Here is a 13,964-nt window from a genome sequence, read left to right on the forward strand (position 1 = left end):
ATAATTACTGCTCAGCTGGTTGTGGCAAAGGTCACACTGTGCCAAAAGTAAAAGATTATAGCAAGGGCAGTAATTAAGAAGTGGAATGGGGAACCTGAATAAATAAAAGGCTGCATAAATATGCTTCCTCCATTGAGTGAGACAGTCTCAACTTGAAATCACCCACTCCTACAAGACAGAAGTCTCAGCTTTTTTTTTGCTTTGGAAACCAAGCTTTCTTCCTGATGGCCAAGAATGCAGCTGGTCCATTCTAATACCTCTGTGTGAATTAGTAAAAGGCATCTCCTGCAGAGGCAGAGGCAGCAAACACCAGAGTGCATGGCTTGATGAGATGAACTTGGGCTGGATGTCTGCCCACTTGACCCTGGGGCAGTCACCTTGTGCAGTGAACAAACTGCATGTTTACATTCTTTGCCCCCATTGGGGATGCACTGTTTCAGGCTTCCGGCTCCTGGGAGTCACTCCCGAGCTAAGAACCATGGTTCCATCCTAAAAGTTATATATCAAATTCCTTGGCAACAACTGGAAGACAAAGAAGAGCAGAGTTTTAGATGGGAAGGGTGTGCTGATGTTAGATAATTGCACTGCTCTGTATATGTCCTTTCCCCTTTAGTTAACAAAACTAATAGACTACCTCTACATCAAAAGACAAACCCTACCTACTCTTCATTTTCATTTTTGTGGTCTGGTGCAACGGAAAGAATTATGTACGTAATTATGTACTTCTCCCAACTACACTAGTTCAGTAAAGCTATGGGACAATGCAGAGGGGTGGACTTTCCTCCATTTCTCACCAGTCAAGTCTGTGTTTCCAGGGCTTCAAAGCAAATACAATAAATCAGGCAGCAAACCTCAGGGTTTCAGTAAGACGACTTGGTTAAACCATGCATGAGTAATTGGTACTTCACTATTCTGGCTGAAGCCCAGGTCAACAATGTTCAGACATATTTACAGGGGGTGGGGTGATTCTGCTGAAATCTGAAACTATATTTTCTGAGCATGATCAATTTCTAAACAATATCAAGTAGTTCTTTGGATCAGACTGAATAAATTTGTCGATTTCTTTTAGGACAACGGGAGGGGAGGACGTGTGTAAGCGTTGAGTACAGGACTGAATTCAACGAGTAGAGACCCATCATTGGTTTTTCACTAGGTTATCACCTCCAAAGAGGTTAGCCTGTCTCCACCATCTTTACTAGGACAGTAATTTCTTAAATGGTCATAAGGAGTTTGTAAGGTTGGACTTGCTTCTGTGGAAAGGCCTCCTATGTGTTTTTCCTTGGGAGAGATAAACTTTCCAATTAAATGAAGAATTCTCTGGCTATCTCTTCACTGTTACTCTTTCAGGGTAAGATGCAGCTCACATCTGTCAAATGTTAGCCAAGCCTCAACTCCCCTTCTTAACCAGTAATTGCAATACTCCCAGAATGGCGGGTGGGTCCTGCTCGTTGCTTGACTTGAACCAAGGCTGTAAGTGGGGTCTCTGGAGTCCAGGAACCTTCAGCCTTTAACATAAAAGTCAGAAGGGGATCAGTAAAGGGGTCCTGTGAGAAGCCCCCCTTGGCTTCTCTCTACTCATAAAATATGTAACACATGTTGACTAGATCCAAAATTATGTCATTGCCTCATAATTTTTTGAGGTTCCAACTTCCAAGGCCCTTGGGAGAGGAGCAGTTGTTATTGTAAGGTCAGGATTTAGGAGCGGCAACTGAAGCCATTCAAGGTCTCCTCGCCGCGTTGTTTCCATTGCTTTTAGGCAGCCACAGAGAGATCTGGCTGCTCTCAGACTGACAGCCCAGGCAGCACTGCCATGTAGGAATGCGGTAAACAATTGGATTTTTTTCCCCTAGGAGAATACATTGATGAGCATGGCCACTGCCAAGTCTGTGAAGCCTCGTGTGCCAAGTGCTGGGGGCCAACTTGGGAAGAGTGCACTGACTGTCCCATCACAAGGTGAGTGGCCTCCCAGTATCTTCTGTGGTTGGGAGCCCATGGGTGGCAGGATGGGGAGAGGAGGTGTTTACCACCTTAAAGTCACCCCCTTGGGTCTACAGGAAAAAGAACCAAACTCCTTCCTGTAACACAAAAACCCTCCATGGTCTGGCCATAGAGCCAGCTCTGTAACATATTCCCATGATGCCCTGCACCCTGTGCAAGAAACAGTTACCTGGACACTAGAGGGGCTTTCCCATCAACGAAAATGGTGTCTTTGATGGCTGCAATTGCATCCCCTTCTGCACACCCATCGTCTCCATCTGCTGATCAAACAGCTCCTCATATTTCTAGAGTCAGTTCAAGGATGAACTATTCCATGAAGGCATTGTGACCACTTCCCAGAATTAACCTTCTCCTCTCCATGTTCCTCTGGGCTCTGTATAAACTTCCATGAGCACCTGTGACGTTTTAAGACATTAATTTACAAATCTCTATCTCTCTATAGGGGGGCTATATTTCGAGAAGCCCCGTGAAATACTCATCTTTGTATCTCCATTACCTATCACAGGGCAAGGAAAATAGTAGGCACTCAATTAATGTTCGGTAGCTGAATGAATGGGGAAATAACAAGCATCTGAACGGAATGAGAATCTGCTAATACACTGGGAATTTCTAGCATAGAGCGTTGGAAGCCTGTTGCATTTTTAGTCAATATTCCTCTAATTGGAGCCCTTAATACTTGCTGGCTGACTGAGTGTTTGAGTGTGTAGCCCCATCACTGCTCTACTAAGTATGTAGGAAGCAGGCTCTCTCCAGACCAGTATGATGAGTCTGCTTTGGCAGCAGATAAATCCCCAGGATGGACATTCCCTCTGCTTCATACAACAGTCATTTCACCTAATTCTTCCTCAAGACTATAATCCCCTGAGTAGGAACTGTGGTTGTATTTGTGTCCCTAGTCTCCCCCAGTGATCAACACACAGTAATGATTCAAGAAATAATAAAGTGTATAATCAATATCATGGGCTTGACTGTCCAGATAGCTTCCTCAGAAAGAGAAAAAAGGAAGGGGGAGATGGAGGGAGGCGGGGAGAGAAACACCAAAGAAGTCTTAAAAGAATTGTCAATGCTCACTGTGGCAACATTTTCCAAGTGTCTCTTTTAGATATCTGTGCCTCTACATATTGGATTTGCTTTCAAGCAGCTTCAGGACACACTCTTGGGTACAGACATCATTCTGAATATAGGTCCTGCTTCTCCTAACTCCTCACCATATCAACAGTCAAGCCCCACTGCATGTTTGGACATCTTTGAACTAAAGGAACTTACTAGCATTTGTTTACTATGGCTATTACCATCCTCCAGTGTATACTGCAGAAGTCAGGATTGTCCCAGGATCATCAAAAGTCAGAAAACAACAACAACAACAACAACTCTACTACCATAAATAACCATGAAAAAAACTGAAGCCCATTGGTACATTAAGATCAGAGATACAGTTCCTGGGACATTGGGGTAGCACAACTGGCATAAGCAGCCCATGATTTAGCTTTAAAAGAAAGAAAAGCATGCTCATGGATCTTGAACTCATGTGTTCTCCTACAGGAATCATGTTTCCCAGGAAGAGTTTTCTTCTCATCTCCCGGAGCACTCCATTTCGCTCATCTCTCTTCCTTGATAAAAATTACTTGCAAATATGTCCAAGAGAGGGCATCATATCATAGCAATGAACTACCTGACTTTTTTTTTTTTAAGATTTTATTTATTTATTTGACAGAGAGAGATCACAAGTAGGCAGAGAGGCAGGCCAAGAGAGAGAGAGGGAAGCAGGCTCCCTGCTGAGCAGAGAGCCCGATGCGGGACTCGATCCCAGGACCCTGAGATCATGACCTGAGCCGAAGGCAGTACCTGACTTTTTTTAATCTGCATTTTGCTAGAACAGGGTTGAGACGATGAGGAGAGAAAAACTATTTGGAAAGATGTTGATGTTGACTGAGTTGTTCTTAAAAGACAAAAAGTATTTTTCTTAAGTATCTTCCAAAGAATTTTCTTGAGTGGAATCAGATCCCTTCAAGATGGTCTTGAGCACCTGCTCTATGTCCAGCTCTGAGTTAGGTCCACGAATTCTCACAGGTAGTTCAGGAGGTCAAAGTCAAGAGTTGGTGAAGTGCTCAGGGACCAGCTTTAACACTCTAGACCTGAAGCAAAAGCTGCAACCCTGGGGGGTGGGGAGGGGGAGGCTAGCTTGATAGAAAGTAGGGCTGTAGGGGACACAGCCACTCCAGAACCATGGAAGGAGGAAGCAGAGTTACAGCTCCAGGGGGGGAATAAATACCCCCAATCTCTCTCTCCTCCCACCTATAGATCTGCTGGTGATTTCTCTTGTCTAGAATTAAGTGGAGGCCAGTGGGAAACACCACTTACAAATGGGAGGAGTGAGCCTGGGGAGGTAGGGTCTAGTTGGCACACTTCCAGGACATGGCAGGACAAATAATGACAAAAAATGGATCTGAGGCAAGGGTAAGGAGAGAAACAGAATACCCAGGACAGTTGGTCTGTCTGAGTTTCTTCCTGGTCTTAAGCTTTTAGATATCTCTAGTCCTGGCAGAAAAAAAATCATCCCTAAAGATGTTTGTTGTTTTTTTTTTTTTAAGATTTTTTATTTACTTATTTGAGAGAGAAAGAGAAGACATGAGCAGGAGGGAGGAGCAGAGGGACTACGAGAAGCAGACTCCCCACTGAGCAGGGCGCCTGAGGCAGGACCCTGAGATTGTGACCTGAGCTGAAGACAGATGCCTGAATGAGCCACGCAGGCACCCCCCAAAGGAGTTTTTATCTAGGAAAGAAGTATTCATATTTAAGTTATAGGCTTGCTTCAAAATGATATGGGAGGGAAGTAAACCAATGGGGATATAAATAAGATTGGCCATGCAGTGAAACTGTTGCAGCTGAGAGATGAATACAGAGGAAAGGGTACTTTTATGTCTTGTATATGTGTTTATTTTATATATATTTATTTTTTTTTTCCTTAGTAAAGTTTTTAAAAATAACATAACCCCAAACTTGCTTTACAGAAAACCAAACTTTAGGAAGCCCTCTCTCTGTATTCTAGTTCTCTCTTTACATTTCCATTAACTCTTGGGCTTAGCTCCTTAGAGAGGATTGAAAACTTGGAGGCAGAAAGAGCCTCCTTTGGCACTGCTATCTAACATGTAGAGCCCTCAGTACTATGGCCCTCATGGCCCTCCTGGTCCTTCTGGCCCAAGCTGGCTTTTCAACCCAGTTCTGAAGGAGTCATAGAGTCAATGAACCAATTAAAAACATTAAAAGTTCCCTCTGTTCTTACCCAACCTCAAATGCTTTATTTGATCTGTTTCAATGAATTTGGCAGGGGTGGGGGGCGCAGAGAGACTTCTTGCCAGATTTCATTTTGCTTTAACATTATCTCCCTCTCCCTCTGCCCCTCGCCCCTGTTCACTTTCTCTCCCTCTCTCCCTCTCAAGTAATAAAAATATAATCTTACAATATAAGAAAAAAAAATTAAAGTACCAAGAAAGTACATTAAATGCCCTTGTGATGACATACTTGGGCCAAACCAACAATCAGCAGAGGATCCACTAACCCTGATTTACCGTCTTATCTCTTCTAGTTTGTATCTCTCACACACACACACACCCCGGATGTCGGAAAATGTAGTGCCAATATGGAGAACATGACCTCTGCCCAGCTCACTAACACTCGGTTCTGCCGACTTCTTCCTTTCCATAAGCCCTGTTGGACCTGGAATGGTTCGCTGATTATGAAAAGGCTAAAAGGACACATGAGTTGGGGAAGAAATGCCTTCCCTGCAGAGATTAGCTTGCCCAGTTTTCTCAGACATCCAGAGTGGGGGACAGGCGGTCCTAGAAAGGACTTGAGTTGGCTTTACAAGAAATTGTCTTCAGCCCCACGGAGCCCAGAGCAAGGTTATCTGTTCTCCACTAGGGAAAATTTGTTAGTGTCAGTGGAAATCTGACCCACCTGAGCTGGTTCTTTTCTCAAGTTCCTTAGCAGTTTTCCTTGAGGGGGATGGGCGTGCAGGAGACGGTGTAATTCAGTGCCTTTACCTAAACATGACTGTTTTCCTTCTCTGTTTTGATCTCTAGAAAGAATCACAATCTTACAAAAAACTGTACTTCACCTTCGCTTTCCTTAGAGTAGATATGAAGGGAGGTGGTTTAAAGCACCATTATGTGCTTGGTACTTTCTTAAAATTAAGCACTCAAGTCAGAAAGGCTGCCCCATGCATATATTAACATGAAAGTATTACACCCTCGGCTTCACCCCCCCCAAGTCTGCTGCCCCCACTTTCTGGATGCTTCTAAATGGTTCCCATCATTGAAGAGTATTAGATCACTCCTCCCAAGAGAAATTATTTCCCCCTAAATAAGTTCATCAGCTCTTTCGATAAAAGGCAAAAATGATGACATACTTTTCATTCCCTTTGCAACTGAATTTAGAAGGAAAAAAAAAAAAGAACCCTCACTAATAAACATTCCCATTCTCCCTTCTGCAGAGTATCTAGCAGCTTCCTTGTTTAAAAACCTCAGAAAGCTCTTACACAGTTTTTCTTAAAGGGAGGTTTTGGGTTTTTAACTAGTCACATCCAAATGATTCCTTAAAAAATCTAGCTCAGATGCCAGAGCTGGGGTTGGGCTGGGATATTCCCAGTCGGCATTAGTGCCATCAACTAAAAGTCTGGGCTGGGAGCGCAGCCTTCTCATCAGACACCATGGCACAGGGGATCTGTTTTGACACAGACAACCAGATGTGCATTTGTGTCTGCTCAGGGCTGGGACTCCATGCCCTGCAGTGGGCCACAGGCCTTGTTCACTCCAGCAGTGCTCAGTATGGTGACCAGAAACCAAAGGGCAGAGAATGCAAGAACGAGGTAGCTGTCTGTCTTATCATGTTGGTGTTAATCCCACTGTTGCCAACAGATGCAAGTGACACAGACTTTCAGGGTGTGGAGACGAGATGGAAGATGTCAAGCAACACCCTACTCAGGTTGCCTTGCTCCCCTGCCAACCTCCACAACCCTGTGACTGAAATGGCCCATCCCCGGCTCAAGGCTGGCTCTAGCTGTGGAAACAGTGGGATTTAGACACGCCAGTGCACCCCAGGCCTATGCCTGCCCTTCCATGGGAGGTCTGGCATGGTAGGGGGAGAAAGGCAGCAGAGGGAGAAAGGAGCCCTACCTTTGCTGACAGGCCCTCCACTCTCTCCGGTGAGGATGCTAATGTTATACCAACGGGGATAAGTGTGTGCTGCATGGTGAGTTAACCTCACAACTGAGACAGTAACTACTGCTGTGAAGAAACTTGAACTGATCCAATTGGACACCACCTGTGTTAACTTAGGACTCATTTAGCAAATTCCACAGTCATCCATACTACCAGTGAGCAGAAGGCAGAACAGCAGCTCTCAAACTGTGTTCCCTAGACCAGCAGCATGAGCATTGCCCAGGAACTTAACAAATACAAATTCTCAGCTCTCTCCCCCAAAGACTTACTGATTTAGAAACCGGGGGCGAGCCCCGCGGCTCACTTCGTCAATCCGCATTACCTATCTGACTCTTGCCCTTGCTAAACATTTCGTATTTTTCTGAGCAAAATTTTTGGATACAATTTACTTCATCCTGTTTGCTCTTGGGATTACTTTGCGAAGGAAGAAAAGAAGCAAAACTATGAAAATATCAACAGTGACATTATGATATGTATTTTATGTGTATAAAATCAAAGGTTTTAGAAGCCCCCATTCTAACTCATTCGTGGTGCTCATGTAGGTGTTTGCAAACAAGATGAAAAAAAAGCTGGTACATTAGGCATCAGGAAGCCCTTACAAAAATGGTGCACAAAATCAGAGTTTATCCATTACTTTGCCTTGTGCATAGATCCAGTTTATAAGTAGCACGTAAGCTACGGGACCATGCTTCATTCTACCCCTTTGAGAGCCCTTGATGTTGGCATTTCCCTTATAAAGTGTGCACATGCTGATAACTAAAGGAAGAGTATTTTCTCCAAGGCCTCTGGATGCAGAGGCCCATTTAGTGTCTTGAAATTTTAAAGACCTCCATGTGACTGTTGACTGTGTTTGGCTGGGGCCCACAGTATGGGTTTAATCCCTGCAGGCACTGGTTAGCTTATTTGGAACCAGACTTGGGACTGCATCCTGAGCCAGTTTCTGGCATGCCTGCTGTTGGGTCCAAACCTTGGGCCAAGGATGGGTACGTGACTAATATTCCCCATGTTCTAAGATGATCAATCCCAGGCATCCCCCTTGTTTCTGGAACAATGAAACCAAGTCTGTGCAGTGAAACATGAATACCACATGTTCTCATACTTAGAGCCGTTCCAGAAAGTCACCCTTACAAACTCTGAATTCTGCTCTTCCTCTAGGACTTTTGACAATGGCCGCTGCGTTTTCAAATGTCCCTCCGGGAAATTTGAATTTCAGAACCAATGTCATCTATGCCACCACACCTGCCAAGAATGCCAAGGAAATGAGCCTTCCAACTGTACTTCCTGTGGAGTAGGTGAGAAGTCTGGCTGCTCTCTTCTTCCTTTCTTTAAACCTGTTCTCCCCCTGGTTTGACTCAGAAGCTTCCACTCTGGGGACAAGGGGTTGATCTCAGAAAGCTATTCGCTGGGGAGTGCATACAACCTTGAAGTTTCTGCTTCTTGTCAGGAAACGAATTCACATTATCGTAGACACAGACTCACTGTCCCTAAGGAGATGAGAGAGAAGCTAAGACATGTCTTTCCGGAGAAGGAGAAAGGTCATTCAGACATGATGTCAGACATGAGACCGTCAGGAAAGCTAAGATTTGTTGCGGTGAAAGTGAAAAGTGAGGATGTTAAGGGAGACACATTCAGTCTTCAAGAGAAATATTGAAATAGAGGCTGGGTCAAGGTCTCCTCAGCCCTGAGCTATTTTATTGAGAAGTTGTCAGAGTCCTACTGTAGGAACAAAGGAATTTTTTCAACAAAAATATTGTTTTGTCTCAGCTTTAACAGTTCAAGTTTCTGCTGTCATTGGATTATATTTCATGATATCAAAGGTCCTCTGCAGTTTGACCCTTGACTCCTTTCCAACTTCCCCTCATATGTCTGTCCCCCACTTTTACCTCATGTGGGCCAGATTTGTATTTTATTTGACCTTTTAACATTTCAGCCAAATTTAAAAATTGGGAAATTTCAAAGAAAACCTTAGTTTGTTTTGTTTTATTTGGTTTTGTTTTGGTTTGTTTTCTCTGAAAACTTGGAGCATAACACTGGGCACCACTTGGCCTACATTCCCCAAATGACTGACAGGAGATCAGAGGAGGCTGCTCTCCCCACCACTCCCTATTGTCTCACTGATCCCAAGGCCATCAATTACCACCACCATCATGCTCACATGTTGTTTTTTTTCCTGGTGGAAGAGAACTATTTATCTTTATTAATATAACCAAGAAAAATGAAGACTGAATTGAGAATATCATGCATTTGTAGGAAAATGGGAGATAACACATTTCTTTGTGTAAACTAAAATTGTTTCTTTGTGTTTGTCATGTAAACAAGGTAGGTCTATGTCAAATTTTCTCTCTGGTCTGCTCCTTCTGTTTCCTTCCTCATCTATAAGATGGTGATAATGGCTTTCTACTTTTAAGATTATGAAAATAAAATGAGGTTAAATGAGATAAAATAACAAAGCACTTAAACAGGGCTGGACACAAATGAAGTACTCAATAAATACTAAATACTACCCTTACTATCACCACTACTACCACCACTGTTATTGTTTATACCTACTTACTCCTGTGGGCATGCTAATTTCCCTAGCTGTTCAAAGACTTCACTGGAGATTTTCCTCACTTGTTATCTGCCTAACCTCAATTTATTTTGTGGGTGTCAACATCATTTCCTCAATGAGGGATGTCCCAATTTCCTTGTCTCGGATGGGACCTTTCTATATGTGCATCCTTGGAGCTTCTGCTTACCCCTTTACAGGCATCCTCAATCTCGATAGCTATCTTGTCCATAAGACTCTATGTCCTATAAAAGCAGTGAATGGTTTCTACCTGAGCACTAGCTTTGAGCACTGGGACAGCACGCAGCATGCACAGTATAACTGAATAAATGAATGGTTCAGTAGCAGGTCAGTACCAACAACCAGGATAGAACTGGGTTCTAGTTCTAGTTCTAGTTCTAGTTCCTGCTTTGTGACTAATGAACTAGAAGACATTTCTTCACCTCTTTGAGTCTCTCCTTGTTAATTTAAAAAAAAATGGGGCTGGGGGTGACACATAGGCAAGACAGCATCTAAAAAATTCCCTTTCACATTAAAAACACACTGACTCTTCATACATAGTCCAAAATTAAGGATTCCCTTGAATACTGAACAAATGTCTAGAATGTTCTACGCATCCTACAGTTACTTGGGCCAATCCACACAAAAGATGCTTTGACACTTCTCTATTTTTTGTTTAAAAGTCTATGTTTACTCTCTATCTTAATAAAAGTTCACCTGTGGAAGTTACTACACATAGTGGTCATGGGACAAGACAATAAATGATTGTATGATGCTTGCCTTCAAGGAGTTGACAGCCTAACAGAGGGATCTGTGCTAATAATGGATTATAAACACAAGAAAATATTAAAGACCAAAGGAAGGAAGGAATCCTACCACAAGTCAGAGAAGAAACATCACCTTCAGCTCTAGTGAGCGGGAAAGCCTTGCCAGAGGGGGCATTGTTGAGTGGACTCTGATTTCCCTCCTCTGCAGAGCATGTTGTCCCTAGGACATATCTGAGCACTGCCAATACGGGAAACAGTGGTAAAGACAAGGGATCCCTGACCTGAGGCAGTTCCATATCAACAGGCTTTGATACTGAGGGATGCTTAGGTGGCTCAGTCAGTTGGGCCTCCAACTCTTGGTTTTGGCTCAGGTCATGATCTCGGGGAGTTGTGGGCTCAAGCCCTGTGACAGGCTCCACGTTGGGCACAGAGTCTGCTTGAAATTCTTCCCCCCTTCCTCTCCCTCCCTCTCCCTCCCTCTCTGCTCCTCCCCTTGCTTGCTCTCTCTCTCTCTTTCTTTCAGATAAATACATAAATAAAATCATTAAAAAAAATTAAAAGGCTGAAATCCTCTGGCTACAGGGTGCCGCCTACACATGAGTGCCTCCCAGGAGTTCACAGAAATTTCGCCTTTGGTTAATCGTAATTTTGTTAAGATTTAGGTCTGAATCCTTTTTGGAAATACAGACCTCCAGCCCTGGGAGTGAAGATTCCCTCTAATGTTCTTGTCCAGATTTGTCCTCTATGAAATTGAACCCAAAACTAAATTCGACCAATCATGCAACAGCTACAGTAAGAAAAATGTTGAAGTAAACTTTATAAAGTTTATTTTCAGAATCTCTCAGCCTTTTTTTTTTTAAGATTATGATTTTATTTATTTCTTTGAGAGAGAGAGCGAGCATGAGCAGGGGGTAGGTGCAGAGAGGAGGGAGAAGCAGACGCCCCACTGAGCAGGGAGTGCATCGTGAAACTCAATCCCAGGACCCAGCACCCTGAAGGTGAACACTTAACTGACTGAGCCACCCAGGGGTTCCCTCAGTCGTCTTCACATGAGTCCACATTCTCTTCTAATGAAATTATCTGCTCTGGAAACAGCTAATTGCTCTTAAGTATAAATGAAAGCCAATCTCGGAGTTTCTTGCACTTTCACTCTTGTCTCATATTATCACATGAAAGGTTTGCACCTAACAAAAATATCAGCCCTTCTGTTACTAGAACCAGCTTCTCCTACATGTTGTCACAATAATTTAAATTCTGAGACTCTAGTCAAGTAGCCAAAAATGTATGCATGGTAATTTAAATCCGTAGGACATCAAATTACCAGTGAAAACTAAGTGAGCTGCCATACTACCCAGGCTATTAGAAATTTGAGCACATCTTGGGGTAATTCTAGACCAAACCTGTGGGAAAATCTGCCCATGATCAAGGCATCTAAGTTAACTCCTTTACAGGGTCCGTGTATTTTAAATACCAAGACCATCCAAATCTGTTTGTTTTGTTTTTTTTTTTTAGCTCAAATGGCAATACCCAAAGTGGTTCAAATAACAAAGCCATGTCTGAACAATACAAATGGGATTGGAGAACATTTCCTCTGGTATTGAAACCCATCACTGTTAATTTTTATTTTTAGATTATTGATCCAGTCGGTTACATTAGAAAAATGGGAATATTGCTAAATATTAATGCACTTAGCTACTCGATCATTCCTACAACAAATACATATTTAGAACTTGGTATATGCCAAGCTGTCCCCAAGCCTCTGGATCCTGAGGTGATGTCATGTGAGGGTGTAGGGGATCCGTCTACACCCTACAGCAATGGCTGAATGGAGGAGGGAATAACTTCTCACTGTTCTCCTCAGATCTTCCTAACTATATCTCAGAAGTATGGCCTTCTGAAAAACAGGATCTTTTCTGAATGAGTCTTGGTAGAAATGGGGTTTGCTAGGGTTTCATAAGGTGTCTGAGAAGAACATAGCTTGGAATGTTCGCCCTTTTGTGGTGTCAAGATTCCACATTCTACCAGGTCAGGGGTTTGGGCTCCCTATCAATCCCCAAATGCACATGACATCCTCCCAAACACTCTTCTTCCCTTAGAGGAGAATGTTCTTCCAACTCAAACTTGGAGAGGGCTGACACTTTGTTGCACTCCCCCAGGGAAGTCCTCTTTATTGCCTTTGTCCCATGGGAACCAGCAGACTTCCGGTTGGAAATCACAAACACTAAAGAGGTAGCTTCAGGGCTCATAATCCAAGGGTGTGATTTTTAAACTGGATTTGAACTAGGGATTTAGTTAAGACAAACACCGGGTTAGATCATCTAAGAGTGCCAGGTTTAGGGACACAGAAATACTTGAATGCTGGCAAGGACTATTACACTGATGTTAAGATTCTGCTCTTGCAACATGGGGTGAGTGATATCTCTATCCACAGATTCAGCAGCCTTGCACCTTGAAGGTCAATGGTTCTGGATCTCCACGTAGAATATCACAAGTGAACACTAACCCCGGTTATTTTGGGAAACACAGGTCAGCTGTTCTGCAGAAGCAGGAGCATATGGGAGACTTAATCCAGAGAAGACAGATCCCTACACACACTCAGCATAAACAAAAACTCCAGGAGGGCGAGGGCAGGGGACCTCCAGGCACATTTAGTTCATCTTGTTTTATGTGTATATAAACTGATTCTAACCCTTTGTCACTCAGTGTGAGTTTATAATTGGTTCTAATTTTCTATTCCCTCCAAAAGCAACTTCCCGTAGTCTCGTATTAGACATACTGCTAATTCTTTCCATGTAGACTCCAATGTTGACAGAAGCTCAGGACTCCCAAAAATCCATTTAAGGAGTCAAAAAGGTGATTGTCCTCCTACACTGTCATCGTAGGAACTGGCAACCATGCAAAAATTCAGACTTTGGGACGGTTAATACGAGTGTGTGATTTTGATAACTGAATTCAAAATCATTCTAAAAGTCGGGACTCTCACAGAAACCGTTCTATCAGGAAGCATTTGTTTATTCTCATAGGAGCCCCATAGCTCCCAAGTCTGAGACCCTCCACAGAAACCAAAAGGAACCCTTGGGAAAGTTAAACACTTTCTGATTCATAGTTACTCACAGAGCGTGGCTTCTGCTTTTGCAATGACATCCTGGATGGTAGTTCCGACTCACTCAAATGTACAAAATACTCAAAAATTATTCCCTGCAATGAAAACTTCTCGACCATAAGCATATAGATCTTGAACTTTTCATTAAATGCATTCTTATACTCCTGGTCCCCTAGCAGCCAAAATACTCAGTTACATCTTTCTTTTAAAATGGGGCACTCGGGTGGCTCAGTGGGTTAAAGCCTCTGCCTTCAGCTCAGGTCATGATCCCAGGGTCCTGGGATCGAGCCCCGCATCAGGCTCTCTGCTCAGCAGGGGGCCTGCTTCCC

General features: G+C 43.3%; 1 protein-coding gene across 4 annotated transcripts in view; it reads left to right on the forward strand.

Annotated features, from left to right (window-relative positions):
• Nucleotides 1–13,964, forward strand: part of PCSK5 (proprotein convertase subtilisin/kexin type 5) — a 461,872-nt gene that overhangs the window by 352,032 nt on the left and 95,876 nt on the right. For all 4 annotated transcript variants that reach the window (XM_047699471.1, XM_047699474.1, XM_047699473.1 and 1 more), the window contains exons 21-22: nucleotides 1,851–1,953; nucleotides 8,373–8,509. In XM_047699471.1, coding sequence (XP_047555427.1) covers nucleotides 1,851–1,953; nucleotides 8,373–8,509 — 240 coding nt within the window. The remainder of the gene's footprint in view (nucleotides 1–1,850; nucleotides 1,954–8,372; nucleotides 8,510–13,964) is intronic.

Source organism: Lutra lutra, chromosome 13 (assembly GCF_902655055.1).
Source record: "Lutra lutra chromosome 13, mLutLut1.2, whole genome shotgun sequence".
Lineage (NCBI taxonomy): Eukaryota > Metazoa > Chordata > Mammalia > Carnivora > Mustelidae > Lutra > Lutra lutra.